General features: G+C 34.8%; 8 protein-coding genes across 8 annotated transcripts; 4 read left to right on the top strand and 4 right to left on the bottom strand.

The window, feature by feature from the left end:
* Positions 1-1193: 1193 nt before the first annotated feature.
* RO3G_01389 (uncharacterized protein) lies at positions 1194-1477 on the bottom strand (the record flags this gene model as incomplete). Its single annotated transcript, XM_067655980.1, has 2 exons — positions 1194-1317; positions 1413-1477. 2 exons carry the CDS (start codon positions 1475-1477, stop codon positions 1194-1196), a joined length of 189 nt encoding a protein of 62 aa, XP_067512081.1.
* Positions 1478-7514: 6037 nt separating this feature from the next.
* RO3G_01388 (uncharacterized protein) lies at positions 7515-7947 on the top strand (the record flags this gene model as incomplete). Its single annotated transcript, XM_067655979.1, has 4 exons — positions 7515-7565; positions 7609-7632; positions 7713-7762; positions 7830-7947. The coding sequence occupies 4 exons, from the start codon at positions 7515-7517 to the stop codon at positions 7945-7947; spliced, it is 243 nt and encodes an 80-aa protein (XP_067512080.1).
* Positions 7948-10078: 2131 nt separating this feature from the next.
* On the top strand, positions 10079-12247 carry RO3G_01387 (uncharacterized protein; the record flags this gene model as incomplete). The annotated part of the gene is made up of 3 exons (XM_067655978.1): positions 10079-10186; positions 10241-11968; positions 12023-12247. The coding sequence occupies 3 exons, from the start codon at positions 10079-10081 to the stop codon at positions 12245-12247; spliced, it is 2061 nt and encodes a 686-aa protein (XP_067512079.1).
* Positions 12248-13177: 930 nt separating this feature from the next.
* On the top strand, positions 13178-13357 carry RO3G_01386 (uncharacterized protein; the record flags this gene model as incomplete). The annotated part of the gene is made up of 1 exon (XM_067655977.1): positions 13178-13357. One exon carries the CDS (start codon positions 13178-13180, stop codon positions 13355-13357), a length of 180 nt encoding a protein of 59 aa, XP_067512078.1.
* A 1244-nt stretch (positions 13358-14601) lies between these two features.
* Positions 14602-15057, top strand: RO3G_01385 (uncharacterized protein; the record flags this gene model as incomplete). The annotated part of the gene is made up of 1 exon (XM_067655976.1): positions 14602-15057. The coding sequence occupies one exon, from the start codon at positions 14602-14604 to the stop codon at positions 15055-15057; it is 456 nt and encodes a 151-aa protein (XP_067512077.1).
* Positions 15058-15185: 128 nt separating this feature from the next.
* RO3G_01384 (uncharacterized protein) lies at positions 15186-15865 on the bottom strand (the record flags this gene model as incomplete). The annotated part of the gene is made up of 2 exons (XM_067655975.1): positions 15186-15550; positions 15727-15865. 2 exons carry the CDS (start codon positions 15863-15865, stop codon positions 15186-15188), a joined length of 504 nt encoding a protein of 167 aa, XP_067512076.1.
* A 1569-nt stretch (positions 15866-17434) lies between these two features.
* Positions 17435-17824, bottom strand: RO3G_01383 (uncharacterized protein; the record flags this gene model as incomplete). Its single annotated transcript, XM_067655974.1, has 1 exon — positions 17435-17824. One exon carries the CDS (start codon positions 17822-17824, stop codon positions 17435-17437), a length of 390 nt encoding a protein of 129 aa, XP_067512075.1.
* Positions 17825-19644: 1820 nt separating this feature from the next.
* Positions 19645-20609, bottom strand: RO3G_01382 (uncharacterized protein; the record flags this gene model as incomplete). The annotated part of the gene is made up of 4 exons (XM_067655973.1): positions 19645-19746; positions 19822-19854; positions 19919-20128; positions 20178-20609. The coding sequence occupies 4 exons, from the start codon at positions 20607-20609 to the stop codon at positions 19645-19647; spliced, it is 777 nt and encodes a 258-aa protein (XP_067512074.1).
* Positions 20610-21112: the final 503 nt, after the last annotated feature.

Raw genomic sequence — 21112 nt, 5'->3', positions numbered from 1 at the left:
ATGAAAAAGAAAAAGAAAGAATACTTGTAGCTTTTATAAAAAAGACAATAGACCTTAGGTATATTCTGCATGACCATTACTCAAGCTAGAGTTCCGTGCGCACATCCGATTTGTCAAATTTATTTTTGATATGTGCTCATTAAACCATATACCTATTTACTTATGCAGTATTTTGTTAATTTGTTTATTCATGTGGTTACACTACATGTTTAAGCGACTACACAGGGTTTCAAGAGATTCATCCAAAGTGTTATCTCAAGCTTGCAGCTTTCATTTTCCCAAAATATTGCATAAACTATGAAAAAACGTGTGTCTTGAAGTTGGAGACAGCCTAATTTCTTTCTAACATTAAAGACGTAAAAGTAGTGATCATCTCTACTTCTGCTATGAATAGCTGTTGTACATGACATCTGTTTATAGTTACATTAAAATTCAGGTGTATCGTACCTAAAAGTAAAAGTGTAAATCGGACTTTATTGAAAACATAAAACCATAAAATGTTGTAGATCATTCATCTCATTTACACCTACGCCCAAGCTTCTTACCAAAACAGATCATGTCTAGTAACTATAGCAATATTGATTTGTCGTATCTTATAAGCCGGTTTTGATGTTTCTGTAATTTTATTACATACAATTAAAAAAAAAATCTTTGTCAATAATGAGTTCATTTAAATTTAGTGAATTTTCATCAACTAACAAAGTACAATTATTACTTGAATCATGCAACATATGAAGGTACTGTCGCGAAGCCATTTTGTTATCATGGTTTGAAGTTCAATTGTCTCTCTCGGATTGGTTTCCTATGAGTCTTCTAACATTAATAGAATTGTCCTCTACTAAAAGTTTCTTTTTACTAATTAACTTTCAGAAATATGCAAATACTTCAAATTATTTTATTCAATAAAAGAAAATCTTTATTCTTGACTTTAAAAACATATACGTAATACTTTAACTTGCTAATTTTTTTTTATAAGGAGCAAGAGAAAGCTCAACTGTTTATTGGAGACTTGAAAATAAAGTCACAGTGTTTTTGAGTTTTTAAATTTTATGTTAGGGTATAATTTTGTTTTGTTCGGAAGTTTTTTTTTTTTTTTTTCCTTCTGAGATACATTTATTGACATATAAATTTAATTTATCTTCAACTGAAGATAGGGCAATGACAACAGAAGAAGCAGGTGCAGCTGGAGTTGACTACAACGACGAGGCAGCAGAAGAAGTAGTAGCAACAGTTGTTGACGACAATAAAGCCGTATAAGAAACAGTAGCAATATGAATTGACGACAATGAAACAGACAAGGGAAGCACCAGATGAAGTCTATACCAGAAGTTTTGTTTTTGTCAGTCCATCTATCGATATCATCTTAAGAGAAAACTGGTTTTTAATACTATACCATTGAGGGTCGCTTTAACCTTAAAATCAATCTTTGTGATGCTACATTGGTAGCTTCATCAAGTACCCTTCTTCCATTGGCCATAGCAGAGTTTTGAGACTTAGACTCTTCAAATATAGACTTCAAGTCTAGTTTTGCTTTGTTTTTATATGTTTTATTTGCTTGTGCCTTATAGATTTGTTTGAACTTCGTGACAAAAGCTTTCAGAGCATCTTCATACTTATCATAGACTCAAACCAAACGAGCTTGAATAAGAATAGGTCCTGGTAATTATCACTGTCCTGAACAGCCAAGTTTCCCTTTCATCTCAACAGTTGATTATTAACAACAGTTTATAAATTTTTTCTTATGCATGTCAAATCATATCAGTCGTAACTACTTTTTGTCATCTAATCCCAGGTCTTGCTTAAACTAATATAAATAGCCTAGAAATCTTTCTTTCATAAAATTATCCGACTTTAGATCTATTGTTCAGTCTCGTTCATTCTTCTTTGTCCATATTTTTTATACTTACAATACTTCAATCAGCTCCTTATTGTTGTCAACATTATTGAGAAAACCTTGTATGGTTGACTAAGTTTTTCTTCTTTTGATGTAAGTTTCAATTGCTATAAAGAACATTGGTGATTAGACGCATTGCTTCCACTAACAAGCTACATGTTTACCTTTAGTTAAATTAGACATGGTTGTGAGAGATAAAGTTTTTTTTTTGTAAATAAATAATTTATTTTTATTTATAAAATATAATAGGAATCACATGTCTGAGAGCGGTATGAACTAAAAGAAACAAAGTTTAAGCGAGGGAACACGCTAGTCAAGGTCAAGTCTGTTCCTTTTGAGGGTGGCAAACTGCTTCATAGCACGAGTAACCAGCTGCTGGTCAATAAAACGAAAGCTGTCAATAGCAAATCTCCAATGGGCACGCCAGATAACGGAAAGTACACAGCAGCTGAGAGTCAGTGTGAGAGATAAAGTTAAAACAACATCAAAAAAACAAAATAAAAACTTTGGAAACGACAATCATTTGCTAACAAACCGCCAATCATTTTACAGCGAGCGCCATTTATTTATAGGTAATCGCCATTTATTTTTTCAAAACGGACAAAATTTAGGGGGCAAAGTCCCTTAGCGAAATGGTCAAGTTCTTTCTGCTGGGTTAGCCTCTCATCTGGCGGTACTAGTTCCAATTTCCATGGTCGTTTTCTGTTTGTTTGTTCGTGGGTTTGAGCCATGCTATTAAAAATGTTTCTTATGGTGACCAGCTAAAAACGCGGCATTCGAGTAAAATCTTTATAAAAAAAAAAGGACAAAATTTACCAGCTGCACTGTAGCACTTTTTTTCACCAGAATCTGGGGGTAGAAATGCGGGAAATAAGAGGAAGTGGCATTCAATTTAGAGATAGAATACTCTGATACAAGGTCCACTGGTCATCGTATGTATTATAGTGAGCATATTGTGCGCTGTTTTTCCCTTTCACTAGTCGTCCGCTTTAAAAAGCCTGTAGCGGTTTTGTAGTTTTCAAGTCACACTTTATCGGTACAAAGCAAAGCAACCTGGTTGGTATGTCATTGCAATTCAGCTACTCCACGCTCGACTGGTAATAAGACAACTGCTAGAATAGAAGATAGTTGATGGCAGATACAGGTAATAAGGCTTCATATACTTTGTAGCAGAGCCAGCCGTTCTCGACAGTGATGTTAAATGAGAGTTTGTACAAAAAATAATAATATTTAAATGTTTCAAATTTGATTGCAAACTGACTTACTTCGAAAAGATGTTGTGTGTCAGAGATAAGATTAAAGCAGCCCAATTTCCTCGCTTCTAATTTAGAACATCCTTACTTATATAATACTTCATAAGCATAATTAATAACCCCCCTTTTTTTACCATTATTAGATTGCTAAGATATTACCAATGAATTTAGTCATGAGTAAATTTAAAAACTCAACATCTCATAGTTCCATAGACACTTCTTCTCCTTCTTGTTTGCTTGCACAATCTATGATATTTGGAAGCATCGATTTTCATATATGAACATGTGGTATAATTTACAGTTTTTATTATATAACTATTATTAAGCAACATCAAACAGACATCATAGTAATTATTTGTTATTTAAATTATAATACAAGATACTTTCTTTTGCTTATTACATCTGTACGGTAATAGCATTTTGAAAAAGCTACAGGAATATTGCATTTATTAAAAATGGGTTTTTTTTAGGGATAAGGAATTATGTGAAAAATAAAATGGAAGTCGTCAACAGAGAAAAACGAAAATTTATTGATATTGAAGTTTTATGAATGATAAGCCACGAATGAGTAGCAACCTTCTTGTAAATAGTCTCTTTTGAAAGTATAGTTTTTTTTTTTTTTTTTTTTATAAATAATAAAAAATCACCCTTGAATTACTCTTATAAACACTTTTTCAAGTCTATAGGATATGAGTGGTACCCCGAAGGGCGTTCCGTTCACTGTCAGGTTCTAAGTCTATGTCTGGAATGTTCTGCGAAAGATATACCCTATTTCTAGGGATCACCCTCTCTCAAGCAAAGCGTGACCGGGTCTGTTACTTCGCTCGTTGTAGCTTCAGATGTCAAGACATCTTCCGTCTAGCACTAGGATGAACAGAGCGGGCATTACTTTTACTTGAGTTCGCATTCCTCCTTAGAGCTTACAAGTTCCAGCAGATCATCGTCCCATCCTGCTACAGATTTTAGAAGCATAGCAAAGAGGTCATAAAGAGATAGAAAGAGAAGAGAGTACAGAGATAATAAAGAGACTACTAAAAAAGAGCTTTTACAAGAAAGGATTGTTAACAAGCGGACCATGTAGATATAAAACCAAGTACAGAAGCAGCATTAAAGGGGAGCATTTATATTGACACAGAAGAGAATAACTATTGAACTAGAATAAAAGTTAATAAAAAGGATAATTCTATTATGAACATTACTTTTTAGCCAGAGGAGTAACAAAGAAGGAATTTTGACCAAGGCAAACAAAGACAAGCAGAGTAAGCTATTTCAAAAATTTTAATAAAATAATTATATAAAAAATGATTTTACCATTTTATGAGGCCAAAATATGATTTCTTTTCTAACCATCAAAACCAATGGAATGAAACATTTAGCGTTGAATGAAACCAAAATGACCATAAAAAGATAAACAAAAGAGAGCACACCAACTTTTGGTGTTAACTGAGACCAAATAAAGAGACAAAGAATAGATGCATTATGTAGACCATATATTTTAACGTTGATTAAATACAAACTTGATAGTAGGTAAGAGGTTTTAAAAGGCCAAAGAGAGAGAGAAACAAGTTTGAAACACAAAAAAGTAGCAAAGCATTTGTTTAGGAAGAAGAATTTTTGACAAAAGACCATAAGAGCCAAGTTTAGATTTGAAAAGAAAAAAATATTTAGGCCATTATTTTTAGAGAAGATTGATTTTTTGATGAAGAAAGAAAGAAAAAAAATTTTGGCAAAAAGAATTCTTTAAATATCTTTTTTTTTTCACATTCTTGATGAGTCATTCTCCCTTTTTTTTTTTCTTATATTTTTAAAAAATTTTAAAACTTATTTATCCATAAAGAGATGGTAAATAAAAGGACAAAGCCATTCTAAACTAACAAGTAAACAAATACAGAAAAAAAAGTTATTTATTTAATTATAGCTATTAATCTTTCTTATATACTAGATCCTCTCATTTAATGCTTTAAATAATATATTTTTATTCTTTTAGATGAGCTTTATATCTTAATAGACAAGGTAATTGTTTATTTTTTATCTGTACAACCGTTTTCTGCATTAAATGTACGTAGGATTTAAAGGCCTACAATCCTTTTTTATATTAAATTCATACCTTTGACTAATAAAATACTTTTTTTGTACTCAGATTGTATTTTATATTAAAAGATCCTTTTTCTTTTCTTTTGCTATGAAGGCAAACGTTCCTTTTAATTTGCTTAGTTAAAAAATAGGGGGTAGGTCCATTTTGAATTCCGTGTGTAACAAATGTCATACGGAAAATTTTTAACCTACTCCTATTGTTCACGACACAGAATAAAAAAGTTTTTTAGATCGATATTAACAATGTAACTCTAAGCTACTCCTTGACAAACATTCAACCTTTCTTTATAACAATAATTGTTAAGGAGAAAACAGATGGAATAATCAATCAGTATTCTTCTTTTTTTGCGTTTATTTTTTCTTCATATGCAAATCCGGTTTTTTTGTGTTACTATTTGGGGCTGATGCTAAAAAATACTTTTTTATGCATGAACTGTAGATAAGCAGCTGTGAAAGGTAATCTTACGATATTTAGACAAAGGATTAGACAATATTGTCAATGATAGCCTTTTCTTTTGTAAATATGATGACCAATGTCCTTTAGTAATCTTTTTCTTAAAACTGAGCTCAATGATATGAATAACATCACAAATGCTTTTGCTTTGGAAAAGTTTGAAGAATTCAATTAATCCTTGGCATCCTCTAACAATTTTAAAGCAACAAATACACCTTTATTCCTTCTTTACTATGCGTTAGTGTATTAATCAGCATCAACTTAATATACTATGCAAATTTAATAATTGGTTTGGCCACATACAGCTTTTAATCCATATATTTTCCTATCTGGTGTCTTTAATTTACCGCTTCTCTCATTTTATTTGCAATGGTATTTAAATCCAATGGTTTTTACAATATTATGTAATAATATTGTTTACATTTTTGATAAGGTGAAACAAAGATACACTTTTATCATTTAAAGCCTCTTGCCAAGAACTTTATATATCATTTTACCATGCTTTCTGCATTTGATTACTTAGTTTCGAATCTACGATATGACTTTTATTTAGTTTTATTAACGATGCTAATGGAGCATACTTCTATTTTTTTTTTGATATTTACTTATAATAATATAGATATTATTCTAAATGTTGATTTTGTAAATTGTTATTAACACGAGCTTATATCAAGAGAGAACTTATTTTTTTAGTATTTCACTGAATCTATAAAGCAAGTAAAGATAAAAGTTTCTTCATGTACTATTAAAAAGAATGCTTTTAAACCAAGATCAGCTGTTTCTGTTGATACGGTTGCTTTTATCATTATTATTATTATTATTATTATTATTATTATTATTATTATTATTATTATTATTATTATTATTATTATTATTATTTTCGAATAATGTTAGCTAATATAATTGGATTGAGGAATCCAACATAGGAGATTATGAAATAAAATTAGTCTATGTGAATACAAAGATCAATTCTTTTATACGTTCATATAATATATGACTTTTATTATATACAATTCTGTATGATTTTTTAACAGCCAATAATTAAAGTAAAAAAATTGCTTTTATACAAACAATTCCAAAGAGTTGCGCAAAAAGATTGAGATGAAAAGAAATAGGAGAAAACTGCTCTTTGAGCGAAGCAGATATATAGGAGCCTAGGGGTTTTAATAGTATGTGAATTCCTATTCTATTGTATTTAGCACGCCTTTCGTTTTTACCCTTTTTAAATAATAACGGTGTCAGTACTTGTCTTTAATGTACAAAATAAAAATATTAGTTTATCATGTAAAGTTACATAAATTTTATATGTTTTCCACCATCACATGGTATTCAAAAAATTAAGCTTTGGAACAAAGTATATTCCATTTTATTAGAAATAATTTTTATGTGTACTAAATGTCATTTCGAATACTAGTTTCAATTTTATAACGAAGCTTTGATTCATCCTTTCGTAATGTGTCAAAGCTTATTGACGTTCATTATTGATAGCTTACAAATTAAGCTGAAATTACTTTTATAGATAATTTATTGCCTACCACTGAAATGCAGAGTCAGTTTTATGCATGCATTTTAAACAAGTAAGGAATAAGGCAACCAATGTTTTTTTATTATTTAATAGTTAGTAAAAAATCATGATAGATCAAGTTGTGCTTACCTTACCTAATATAACTCGTAATTTAGAATTATAAAAATCTATCAAAGCAAATCAAGCATTCATCAAATAATATTATGAAAGGAAGTTTTTACAATGGATATGTATTATATTGATTTTGGAAAATAGTGGGCACAAGCGCAGTTTTGAAAAAGTACATTAAGTCATATGTATATCAATACTGCATTCTATAACCATATACTTCAAACTAATATACATGTAAATAGGGAGTGAGTGAAGCGTTAGAATCTGAGAGATGCAGAAAAGTGGAAAGAAAAATAAGCAGGTTAGTGATTTACAGAGCTGAATTCTTTGTAATTGAAAGATCCCATTTAACAGGACCTTGTAAACATATTTTAATACCAGTTTGTATATGAAATCAATGTTTTGGAAGCATCGTCTGCTGGTCACACAGAGTAAAATAATACAAATATAGTCGTGCAGTCATAACCCATAGAAAGGGATTCAGTTCCATGAATCTAGTACAAATTCAAACAATATTGATTCAAATATAGCAGCTTCTACTACTACCAGTACTAGTGATCATTTATCGGTACCTGTAGAGCATCTTCGAAATTCCGTTCAACATTCCATGAATTAATTTGTCAACTGCTTAAATAAATGCCTTATATAGATGTATTGCTATATCTCTATTACACAAGGCCAAATGTACATGACCAATAGTATCTGAATAAAGTGACCAATTTAGTCCAAACACTTTTGTCTTTAACGTGGTAGCAAAGCTTACATTCCGATGGCTGTTGGCCATGCATTTCAGCATTGCGATCATGCTTCTAATTTGTTTGATACTGCCATCCACGATTTTTGACACCTTTTCCTTATGCTGTCCACAGGATTCTTCCATGATGAGCTGTTCCTTCCTGTACCAGTCATATCCTAATCCATCTACAAAGCGAGTTTGTCCCTTTTTCCAGAACTTGGGGTCCATTTGCGCGAATGCATAATGTTTCGTTTCAACCTCGCACCAATCAAATATGAGGCATCCCGTTTGATTTCCAAATGTCAGAAAGATCGAAACGACGCGCCGTGCCTACCACGTTCGCTCGAAATCCGTCACGGCTGGCGCATTCGTCAATACCGCTCCACAATTGTCAGCAAATATCGTCAGGATGAATTTGACGGCGATCAACAATTTTTTCTCCTGTGCTGCCAGACCATGTGGCGCCTGACGTGTCCACAACCATCCCGGAAGCCCCCCCCCAAATCTTGGTCCAAAGCCGCAATCACAAATCCATGTATGTGTTTGAATGTCTTCAGACTGTTCAGACTAGATTGTTGAGCACCAGGCGCGTTAATGGAAACAATTGGCCAAAGGGTATTGATTACTTCTTGTGGAAATTTGGTCATATTTGATTTGTAAGCATACGCCGCCGTCTAAAATGTGGTAATAGCATTGCTGCTGGGTTGCAATGCTCACCGTCGTTTCGCATGATCGTTTTCTCGGCCGTTCTTTGGTATTAGATGTGTCGCTTGTATCTGCTGGTATAGGTTGCCAATGGTTGCTCTCCATATGGCACGTCAACCTATCCATACTTAGGTACTGCGAGAAGCAACAAGGACATGCGTAGTGAAATTTGGTGTCTTTATGGGGGCCATGACCGGGTTTTTATATGTAAATAAATTCAGCTGTATCGTAACGTTTCTTCCTACAAGGCAATCCAGGAACAGTAATTTGATGTTGATTTAAAAGGTATTTGGGCAAATATCGCGCATCCTGAAACTGTTGCGTGCAAACATGGCAACAATATTTTAACGAAATAAGCGCACTTAAATATTTCTCAAGCAACAGCCTGAAGAACCTCACTTTGTCCTGATCAGAATAGCGTGTGTAACTTTGTTTCACTGATGTTTCCCTCATTTTAACATCACTACGAGACTTTTCGACTTCCTTTTTTACCTGTACTGCCTCTATCCCTTTCTCGCTTTCTAGAGGCAATTGAGCTAAATATTGTGTATGAGGGCTCAATGTTTCAAGACGAAACTGTTTCTCATCAACAGTATAATCCATTGGTTCAGGTCCTCCATACCTGTCGACAACAGATCCTTTCCCATTTTCAAACAAGAATTGAATGATCATTATCTGTGATTTCTGACGTAGTTGTGAAAAAGAAGTAAAACAAACACAAGCATTTAGTGTGCTCTTATATATCCAAATATGTCAGGAGACTTGTCCTACAAAACAATCTTGGCGGCAGAACATCTGATTTGCCAACCAACACGAATTTATATTTCGTACATGAATTTTGTTCTTGCCATCAGGTGAATTCATTTTCCATCTGGCGGATTTATTTTTGGTACAATCTGAATTTTATTCTCGCCATTGGACGAATTTACTTCCCAGAAACAGTGTAACATTATGGAAACACGGTAGCTGTGACCTGCATTTGACTGCGTTTTTTTTTTTTTTTTTTTTGTTCCAAAGAAAAAAAAAACAATTTTGTAGTTCTTCTAAATAGATCTAAAATGGCAAAAAAAGCTCCCACACTAGAAAAACGAATGAATAAAAAAGAAATTAAACGATCTATAGAAAAAGATGATTTAAAAACACTTGATGAAAAAGCCAGTCAACCTGTAAAGTAGAAATGTTTTCCAATCATAAAAAAGAAGACTCATTATGATATGTATAGGATAATTATAAAGACATCAAGTTATTTGAAGAGTTGCCAATTTCTGAAAAAACCAAGAAAGGATTAAAGCATGCTAATTTTAAAATGATGACAGAAATTCAACGAAAAGGTATTCCACTTGCCTTAGCTAAAAAAGATGTGCTTGGTGCAGCAAAGACCGGTAGTGGAAAAACCTTATCTTTCTTAATTCCTGTGAGCCTTCTTAAAAGATAACAAGTATGGAAAAAAGGCTTACACTTAACATAGGTTTTGGAGATTTTGTTTCGTCAACAATGGAATTCAGCTGATGGATTAGGAGCATTGATCATTTCACCTACTCGAGAACTTGCTGTTCAAATCTTTGAAGTTTTGAAAAAGATCGGTAAATACCATACCTTTTCTGCTGGTTTGATTATTGGCGGTAAAGAATTCAAAGTGGAGCAAGAACGTATTAGCCGAATGAACATTCTGGTATCCACACCTGGCCGACTTTTGCAACACATGGATCAATCCGTTGGATTTGTATGTGACCAACTTCAATGCCTTGTGTTGGATGAAGCAGATCGTATTATGGACATGGGTTTCCAAAATACAATGAATGCCATTATTGAAAACTTGCCTAATCACCGTCAGACATTAATGTTCTCTGCAACTCAAACCAGATCCGTCAAGGATCTTGCTCGTTTGTCCCTTAAAGACCCTGAATATGTTGCGGTTCACGAGCGTGCAGAACACAGTACACCCAAGACGCTCTCACAACACTTTGTGACAGCTGAATTGCATCAAAAGCTCGATATCCTCTATTCATTTATCAAGACCCATTTGAAGACCAAGATGATTGTATTTATGTCTAGCTGTAAGCAAACACGGTTTGTGTATGAATCCTTTTGTAAACTTCAACCCGGTATACCCATCATGCACTTGCACGGTAAACAAAAGCAGACGAAGCGTGTCGAAATCTTTAGAAAATTCACCGCCACTCAGCATGCCGTCTTGCTCTGTACAGATATCGCCGCTCGTGGCTTGGATTTCCCTGCAGTTGATTGGGTTGTTCAATTGGATTGTCCTGAAGATGCGGATACTTATATTCACCGTGTGGGGCGTACAGCTCGTTTTGATGCTGAAGGTCACGCCTTGATGATCCTGGTACCTTCTGAAGTAGAGGGCATGACAGAAGAATTGAAAAAGAAACGTGTGCCAATTGAAGAAATCAAAATCAGAACAAGTAAGCAACAAACAATTCAGAAGCAACTTCAAAGCTTTTGTTTCCAAGATCCCGAGATCAAATATCTTGCACAAAGAGCCTTTGTGGCTTACATGCGATCCATTTATCTGCAAAAAAATAAGACGATTTTTGATGTCAATGCTTTGCCAGCAGAAGAATTTGCTCATTCCCTTGGATTGGCTGGTGCTCCCAAGATCAAATTTGTAAAGAAGACAGAAAAGAAGAAGATGGGCGCTATTGAACCACAAGAAGAGAGTGAAGAAGAGGATGAAGAGGAAGAAAAGGCAAGCGAAATAAAAACAAAATATGATCGTATGTTTCAACGAAAGAATCAAGATATCTTGTCAGAACATTATAACAAATTGGTTGATTATGAGGGTGATAAGCTTCATGTGGATGATCAAAATGACGATGAGGACTTTTTGACCATTACTCGTAAAAACCATGAATTGGAAAGTGATGAGGAGGACATTATTGAAGCACATACAGAGAATATATCTAAGAGAAAGCAAAACATGACAAAGAAGGAAAGAATAAAGAATATGCCTCGTGGTGAAAAGTTGATCTTTGATGAAGATGGTGAGGCACATGCTATGTATGAGCTTGTAAGCGAACAAGACTTCTTGAAGGATGGTGATGTCAAGTCTCAGATTAAGGCATTCGTTGACGAAAAGGGACAAATTATGCAGAATGCTGATATAGAAGATAAAGAGCTTGTGAAGCAAAAGAGATTAGAAAAGAAGATTAAACGAAAAGAAAGAGAGAGAGCCGTAAGAAGAATGTATTTCATTGATAGATTAAGTACTAATTTTGACATATGATAGGCCTTGAGAGAAGAATTTGAAGAGGGAGCATCAGATGAAGACATGGAAGACGCAGAAGAATCGGAAGAAGAATCGGAAGAAGAGGAAAGTAAGAAGAGATCATGGGATGAAGAGTCAGAGTCAGAGGAAGAAGAACACGTGAATAAGAAGAGAGTCATTGACATAGAGGAACCTCAAACATTAGAAGACCAAGAAGCACTTGCATTGAAACTTTTGGGTCATTAAAATATTCATTTTTTTTTGTACAATAAAAATCCACACACACTTTTATTATTTTTAATGATGCTTACTACAATGATTTTGCCGTTTGAAATTTCCTGATCTGTCTACTTAAAAGACTGACTAACATGACTAAATAAATAGAGTTGTGAGGAATCACTTTCATGTTTCTTCCTCAACAGAAAAACATCCTTATCCAGTCAAGACTGAGGATTCAACAGGACAAAGAAAAAAGAAGGAGAAGGCTCTATTCTACTAACCATGCTATAAGCCTAAGCAATGAGAGGTATAGGATCGTCATCTCATTTACGTAAATGTAAAGCTAGCAATTTCTTTTGATGCTTGTTAAAAATTTTGTTTTATTGGTACTTTTCTTGAGCTTTATGAGCATGTTATGAAAGGGATTGAAACTAGCTTTCAGTGCGCTCTTCTATGTCAATTTATCATCAAAGATGGTCTTGGTTTGCTGGATCTTATGATTCGACATTGATGTTTACAATTTCGTTGATGACGATCTTATCTCCTGCAGTCAAGTTTATATGAAGGATTTTGTTCACCGGCTTCACTCCATGAGAACCGCTCCTTTGCTGTCTTTCTTCCATCATTATGTACAGCTGCCAACATTTCTCTTGGCTCGTTTATACCTACCGTGTATGATACTACGGACTCCTTTTTCAAGAAGGGCTTCCCTGATGCTCGCCATAATCCTTCCATTCTGTTGAGTCTACCCTTGTTAGCCTTGGTCTCGATTATCCCCTCAGGTCACTGGTTACTTGGCCACAACCGCTCAAAAGTACAAGCTAATCAATTCTTTACCTACGACCCATCGTTCCATAGGGTTTGCCCTGTACTAAGACTAGAATTTCCACCGTACCCTAGACTCTCTTTGGCGGTCTGGTGCGGGACTCACAAAATCGAACTGTCACTCTCAATAAAATGACATGGAATTTGATTTTGAACGGCTCTCTTGACTTGGGCCCTGTTGGTGATTTCCCATTTGTTTTGTGGTTGACTCGATCTGTCGATTGGATATCCTTCCGTCCTCAAGATTACAGACAGACTCTGTCAGACACATTACTCATCTACCCACTTTCTATTTTACCTCCTCCCAAGTAGAAAAAGTTTTGGTCTTTGAAGATCTTACCTGAAGCTAAAACGGTTTGTTTCCGTTTCATCTACAGCAAGCTTCATTGTAACACGTCTGTATCTTGGTTTGATCTTACTGTCTCTGCTGCCTGTAGCTTATGTCATGATCCACTGGAAGACATTATTCATCTGTTGATTACTTGTTCCTTCACATGGTCCATGTGGCAAGAAATCCTATCTCGATTTGCATCTTATATTGAGCTTCACCCCGGAGATGCTTAAAGCATTCTGAAGAAATTGACTCGTTTCGAATTTGTTGATAATTCACGATTGTTGAGTATCTGTTCACACGCTCTACTATACATCTGACAAGCACATTGGCGTTATATTTTCGATCAAACTCCACTCTCAACACGGCAAATTGTTTCAGCCATTTTTGAAAAACCTTGTTATCGTCTACATTAAAAGCATGCCACTCAACATGACGTGTAACTTATACGTTAATAATCTTCAATAAAATATTCTTACAAAAGAACTTTATGAACAAACATCATTTACAAAAATAAAAGTGTGAAGGTGGGTTCTTTTGTTGTTGCTTGCTGTGAAGTTGACCTTTACATAGCTAGTACACTAGGCTCATTCATTCGACAAGAAACAGATTCATCTTTTAACAAAACAAAGGGCAAATGTCTAAAGCAAACGCAACCTACTTTTCCAAGCTCACGGTTACTATCAAGAGATTTCCATTCACAGCCGTATTCAGGTCATTATTTCGATCATGCTATTGATCCCCACTTGCTGTCCAGTACTTTGGATTGATCTCATCCACTTTTGCTAACTAAATTCGTCTAATACGATGATCCATGCGTTGGACCCTAGAAAAATTGATTACTTGTTACTATGGCCTTGATGGCGCACGTTGTGCCCCTCTCCCACTTGATGATCTGTCCTCTGGTTCTCTTTACATTTTGGTGTGGATTTCCTTTCCACTGATTTGTCATGTGTGTTACCACATTGATTACGTCCTACCAGTGATCACAACGTTAGTTTCTTGCCAAATCAGTATGGCTTGACAAGGTCTCTTGTTCTACTTCTCCGTTGAATCATCTTCCTACCTTTTCTTGTGGCTTCTCTGCACCAGGAAGCCATCATAATTGATGATGCACAGAGGACCTGGTGCTCACTTGTGAAGTCTTTGATTTGGTTTTTTTTTTTCTGGTTCAGAGTATGACTGTTGCCGTCCCTTTTTTTTTTTTTTTTTTTCTTCTCAAAAAATGTCGAAAGAGGATAATCAGTCTGTTCCACTTGATCAACACAAGCTAAATTTAGAACTGAAATCTCATCCTGTTCGAGGACGAGGTGTTTTTACGAAAGAGTTCATTAAACGCAACACACTAGTGGAAATTTCACCCATTTTATATTTCAATCCTCAAGAATATGAAACACACGGCAAATACACTGTCTTGGACCAATATACCTATTGCTGGCCTGGTGGAGGTTATGCACTTGCTCTTGGTTTAGGATCCATGTTTAATCACGACAGTCAACCTAATGTTGGATTCATGCGCGATGTGCCGAACCAATTGATTCGATACACAACTCTGAGAGATATTGAAGAGGGGGAGGAACTGTGTATATCGTATGGAAGTCATCTCTGGTTTGAAGTGCAAGAGGAAGCAGTCGTGTCTGAAGATGAACATGAGCCATTTCCTTTTTCAACTTCACCGTGAATATGAATTCAATTTAGAAATAGAGAATCACCATGTTGGTTTGTAAATATGATATCCATGATATGAATAAAAAAATTTTTTTTTAAAAAAAAAAAGCATGTCAAAGTGTGTGCTTGTGTCAACTTTATTTAAGTGTCACGTAAATAGGCTGGTAAATCTTCTTCAACATGCTGCAATTCCGTTATATTTGCAGCAATACCCAATTGATCCGCTATGGATTCATCCGAAGCATGATGAACCAATTTTTGGTGCAAATCGGAAGGTAAGGCCTTAGAGAGCGATTTTGTCATCTTGATGATCTGTTGAGCGCGAAGAGGCGGCCATACGCGTAGTATCTTGCAAGGGCTTGGACTGTTCAGGATATCAGCCCGCATCATGAGCATTTGGGCGATAACAAAGAGAATGTTGAGGTGAATTCCGTGTGCAAACATGTAATCCCACAATTCCAAGAGTTCAGAAAGAGGAGGTGTGCAAGCAGAAAAGGTCATGATGGCTATAATTCACATCAGTCGTTGGCTTACAAACAAAGCACTTACGAGCAAAGGCATAGACAACGGCCGAGTAGCTTTTTCCGCGTAAATAACCATACAGGGTAGGATCAAGAAAGCGTAAACACAACTCAAAGAGCTAATAAGAAGGTTATTAAAAAAAAGTAATGAGGTTTTGTACTTGCTCGAATACCACAGTGAACACCTCTCATGTTGGGTTGAACATAAAGCGGACACCATCTGCCAATAAACTCTGAAAAGGCAAACAAAGCACTCATCTCTGGCATACACATCAGAAATGGAGCAGCCAATGCGTTCATACCCTGTAAATAAGTGAAACCAGATTGTTGGCAGGCGTTCGATGGACTAGGTGTACTTTCTATATGAAAGGTGAATACTCTTATGCGTTATGAATACCATATGACCAAGTGTCCATCTACCTCTTTCCTTTTTCCATACTAAAGCATTCAGAAGCCTAATCAGCATATCTTCCGATACACGTTCAAGAAAGTTTGCATCAGTAGCCATCGTTCTAAACGCATCATTCCTTATTTGATCGTCTGAGGTACTTGGACCCAATTCAACTAGATTGATGTAGCTGGATGCTGATATATCGCGAACGTCAAGCAACAATATCCACACTTTCTCTCTAAGCTATCCTGCAATGTAAGCGTACGCTTCAGATGATGATTACTGCCTTACCATGGGCGGACATGGCTGAGTTGACAATGCATTTCTTAAATCAGATAAGCTTTGCATAGTTTCTTCAGCAGAAGCATGTTTACGTTTTAGTATTTCCTGGATCATATTGTTTGTCAAAAGAAGAGGAAAAAAGAGCAGGAGAACCAAATTGGTTGATAGCAACAAACGAACAATGAAAAAGAAAAAAAGAACAGGAATCATTGTCTACAAAGTACGCGTTGACTTCTTTTTGATATCTTTGATTGTTCAATTAAAATCCTATCTTGACCTACTCATTTCAATTTACTATCTACATGTAGACAGATATGCAAACAACCAATTCTCATGTTAAAACCTTTATTGAATCATAACTTTGTCTCTTTCAGTATAATAAGAAAACATCTTCAGAAAATTCTATCAAAATAATGAGAAAGCAGCTCCTTTTTTTTCATTTAAAAAATGCTATTTTCATTTTACTTGTACGTATCACATTGTCATACGTGTTAGTTGTAGTATATTTTAATAAAAGTAAACCTTGTTCAAGTACCATCACTTTACAATCGAGTCTTTTGATTTCTTGTTTCAAATCCTTTACTTTTCCATCTTTTATTGTATGACAATAGATTCGAGATTACATAATAGATATTGATCGACTCCGCTTGATCAAACAACATCCCAGCGAAATGAATGAATAGTCCAACTCTTGAGTAAAACATATTTAATAAACAACTGTTTGAATTATACTAGAATTTCTGAAAGAACACTGGCAGTAGTATAATTACTTGATGGTCACTGTCTAGCATTAATTTTGGTCGGTATTTGAAAAGCAACGAAGCTTAAACTATGCGATTGCTATTCAAAAAGAGACTAAGGTGTTACTACGGTGCCTTATCATCTTTATAAACTGTAAATCCTGATACATCTATAGTGCATTAAGGAAACACGGACTGATGTCTATGATACCAAAGACTGCTTTTTTTTAAGAAAAAAAAAAAACTAGGCAATAGAACCCAAAAGGTTTTGGAAAGGGAAAACGCATAACAAAGCTATGTTAAGTTAATAGGCTATATATGACTTACTTAAGAGACATGAAGTGAACAGCGTGGTATTTTTATTATGGGACAGAATGTTTACAAAATAGAATGAACTCGATCCAGTTGAAAAAAAAAATTGATTCATTCATAAAGACTGATACACATCCACAGAGTCTAAAGCTTGGCTTTTGGATTCACAGCCTTGAAGACATGATCCAATTTCATAGCCAGCATGATTTGTCCCTTAATCTTGAGCTTTCCACTCATGTAAGCCTTTTGACCATTCAATTTACCAGTAGCCAAGTCAACAAAGTCTTGATCCTTCAAAGTCAAGATAGCATCTGCCTTACCAGGACCTTTACCACGGCTCACTTTTCCTTCCTTCTTGACATCCACCGTAAATATTTCTTCTTTGCCTTCACTGTTCTTAATCACGAATTGGAAAATACCATTGACCTGTTTGATTAATTTAGCCTTTTCTTCAGGACTAAAGGATTCAAAGGCCTTGTTGAGTTCAGCAATCAATTCAGAGCTTTTGAAACCGGGTACAACAATATCAGACATTTTGAGTTAGAAAAAGAAAAAAAAAAAAAAAAAAAAAAAAAAAAAAAAAAGCAGCGTAAGGCTGTATTTACAGTGTTTGCTATTCAGATTCAGACTTTTTGGGTTTCAAATTGAAATAGTTTTCTCAGACATTGAGATAACCAGAGTCAGATAACAAATCCTCCCTTTTTCTTTCAGTCTTATTCATATCGATAGGTCTGGTATTTAGTGCATCTGATTTTCCAAATCAACAGAAGGAGGCAAAGCATCTTCCCTCTTCAGAATGTTTGTAAGGTCTAGTCCAATTTGATACGCTTTCCACAGGAGTGATGACACATGTAATCATGATCCTGGATGAAAGCTGATCTGATTCGGAAGCGCTACGTATCCTATGAAATCATTGACCTTGTCATGATCAAAGTCTTTAGCACTGTTGATTCTGTTGATAGCAAGGTCATATTCCAGCTGAGGACGTGTGATATACTTGTGTATGTGGCTAGAAAGAACTTGGACATCCCGACAGGATGAAGAGGAAGAATAAAGTGAACTCATCAAAGTACCTTGATGGCAATCATTCTGATTATATGCAAAGCTTTGTTAAACATTTCATGTAAAAGGATCTATTTGCCTTCCTTTCTTTTTTTTTTTAGCTTCCAATCCCTCTTTTGATCTGCCTCAAACAAAAAAGATATGCGATTGTACACATCATGCAACTAATTGAGGTTGATAAACACAATCCTTGTTTACACTTACATAGATTAATTCACCCAAACAAGTTAAAATAAAACACGTGAAAAAGAATCACCTTTCGGGAATCAAGGATAAAAGCGTCTGAAACAATTAAAAGATGGTCGCATACTTTTTTGAAAGCCTACTGGCAAAAAGCTGATCCGGTTGAGGTCCAGTGTGGCTATTGATATGAGAGGATGAAGGTGACTTGGTTTAAATTGGATGGAGCGTATGGTTGGTCAACAAAGGTTCGAAGGGCAACTATAAGATTTGAGTGAGGAATCTTTGTTGACAAAAGATTCGATAGAAACAGCAGAGAACCAGTCGTAGTTCACTGGTTGTGTACCTTGAAATGGTGGATTACAACCTCTTCTTTTGGTGAGTAGTTGAGTTGGGTGATAAATACAAGTCTTGAGATCAGCTATTCGAAAGCTATCCAAGGCGTCATCTTATGTAACGGCTAAGGTCTGTTCTTGTCAGAAGTAACCAAAACTTTAGAATCAGTGAAACGGTTGGTTGACAGCAAGAAGGCAGTTTGGGTTTTTTTATGTTGTTTTCGAGTGCCAAGACACTGCTGCAGGAATAGTTGCTTGATAAACTTGAAAGCATTGTGATTGAGCTCTTTGACCGCAAACAGGCATGTTTTTTTCCACAGTGAGAATTTGGGATCATTTGTGCTATTCTTGGTGGGTATTGTGTAGTATGACATCAAACAATTATACAGCCACATATCAGGTTAGTTTGTCATTTTCAAATAAAATCTATTCAGATTGATTGGCAACTTTAAGACAAGAGATTTTGAAAGCTATCAATCACCACACGCGTTATAATTGTATAATGTCTTTGTATTTTATTTTTTTATATAAAAACAAAAAAAAAAGGGCTCGTAGTTATTATTTTCTGTAAAAATACAAAAGGGTAGTTATGAGGACATTGCTATACAGCAGTGTTACTTGAGCATGTACATATTCCTTTACGATTTGAAATGATTCACTTATTAGCATATTACTTCATGCTCGTATCATCTTTGTTTTGTGTTCTCTTTGCGAGTTTTGCATAATCTTTATAGCCAATTGAGTCAGGCTTTTTTTTCTTTTCCTTCTATCTTTAGTTTAATCACTTACGTAAGCCGCACGCGTTACACAACGTACGTGCTCCATTTGGACCTCTTCTCCATTCTGGTGTCTCTGAGATATTACAGGAATGACAACGGCCTTGAATATGTGATCTCTTATTTTTCGTTATTCGAGTTAGTTTTGTAAAAGTATTTGATGTTTTCGTACACTTACTCTTCTTTTGCGTGTTTTAGGAATCTCAATATTCTATTATTTTAAAAAGGATAAACAAATGATCACTGTGAAAGTGACAAAATGGAAAACAAATTACCTTTTCATCATACTGTGACTCCATGTGTTGTTTGTGAATTGAAGATTCCATGGTCATCTGTCGTTTTCTTAATCGAAGTAATGCATTTAATATTTTATTGGCAGCAGTAATCATACCGTCTAACCAAGGTTCCATAGAAACCGAATCATCAAGCTCAGCTTTTATTTTTTCTTTCATTTCCTTTTCAATAGTTGAGCATTGTTTGATGATCTGATGTTTACATTAGAACAAAATAAAATGATGAGAAGAAGAGGCTTACTTCATTAAAATCGTATTCTGTAGGATGATTTGAAACTGGAAGAGAGGCTGAAACATCTTTTTCTGAACCTTTTTCGTCACTTTGCTTTCTATATTCATGTTGTGGTAATAGAATTGCATTTTTTGTATGACTAGATTCAACTTGGTCTGGGCTTATGGATTGGTTATTGAGTGAGGCTATCTGGTGAAGTTGTTGACCAAGATCTTTTAGAGAGTGACTTGTATGATCATCCTTGGTTGTTGAGGTGTAATGTGTTCTTTTTAGTTCACTGACTGATTTATTGTAATAATCCGAGAGCTTTGATTGAGATAAATCTAATTGAGGAGACAGAAAAGGTCTATTAACGGACAAGAGCATATTTATAGGTGGCAGAGCAGTAGTTTCATAAGATTTTATTCTGCTGTCTATTGTAGTCATGTCATGCTCATCCATTTTATTATTGATATGTTTTTGCTTCATAATTTTATATCTTTCCATTTGTCTAAGCATTATATCCTTTTTTCAAAGAAAAAGAATAAAAAAAAAAAAATAAACTAAACGGTTTCTTTTTAAGGCAAAAAGAAGGCTTTGATAGCTATCGATGTGACAATTGGTTTTGTAATTATAAAAAAAATGAGGAGTGAGAAAATAGAAAGCGTAGCACACACAAACTTGATCAATCACATGGGTATATTAGAAAAGGATTACCCTTTTTGTACGCAAAGAATAAGTTGACAAACCTATTCGTTACAAAACACAATGAATTTCTAGCTTAAAGCTTTCTTTTCAATTCAATTATTGATATAAAAAAAGTACAGGACTAATAGTTCTTGTAGAGTATTAGGCTTGATTGATAATAGCCAATAAACTACTCTGGCACAAAAGTACATCGCCACATGTAATTCAGAAGAGGTCATGTCACCCCTTTTTCAGTGAGTTAGGGTTGATAGATAAAA

Source organism: Rhizopus delemar, genomic scaffold (genome assembly GCF_000149305.1).
Source record: "Rhizopus delemar RA 99-880 supercont3.1 genomic scaffold, whole genome shotgun sequence".
Lineage (NCBI taxonomy): Eukaryota > Fungi > Mucoromycota > Mucoromycetes > Mucorales > Rhizopodaceae > Rhizopus > Rhizopus delemar.
This window is presented reverse-complemented; position numbering and strand designations above follow the sequence as displayed.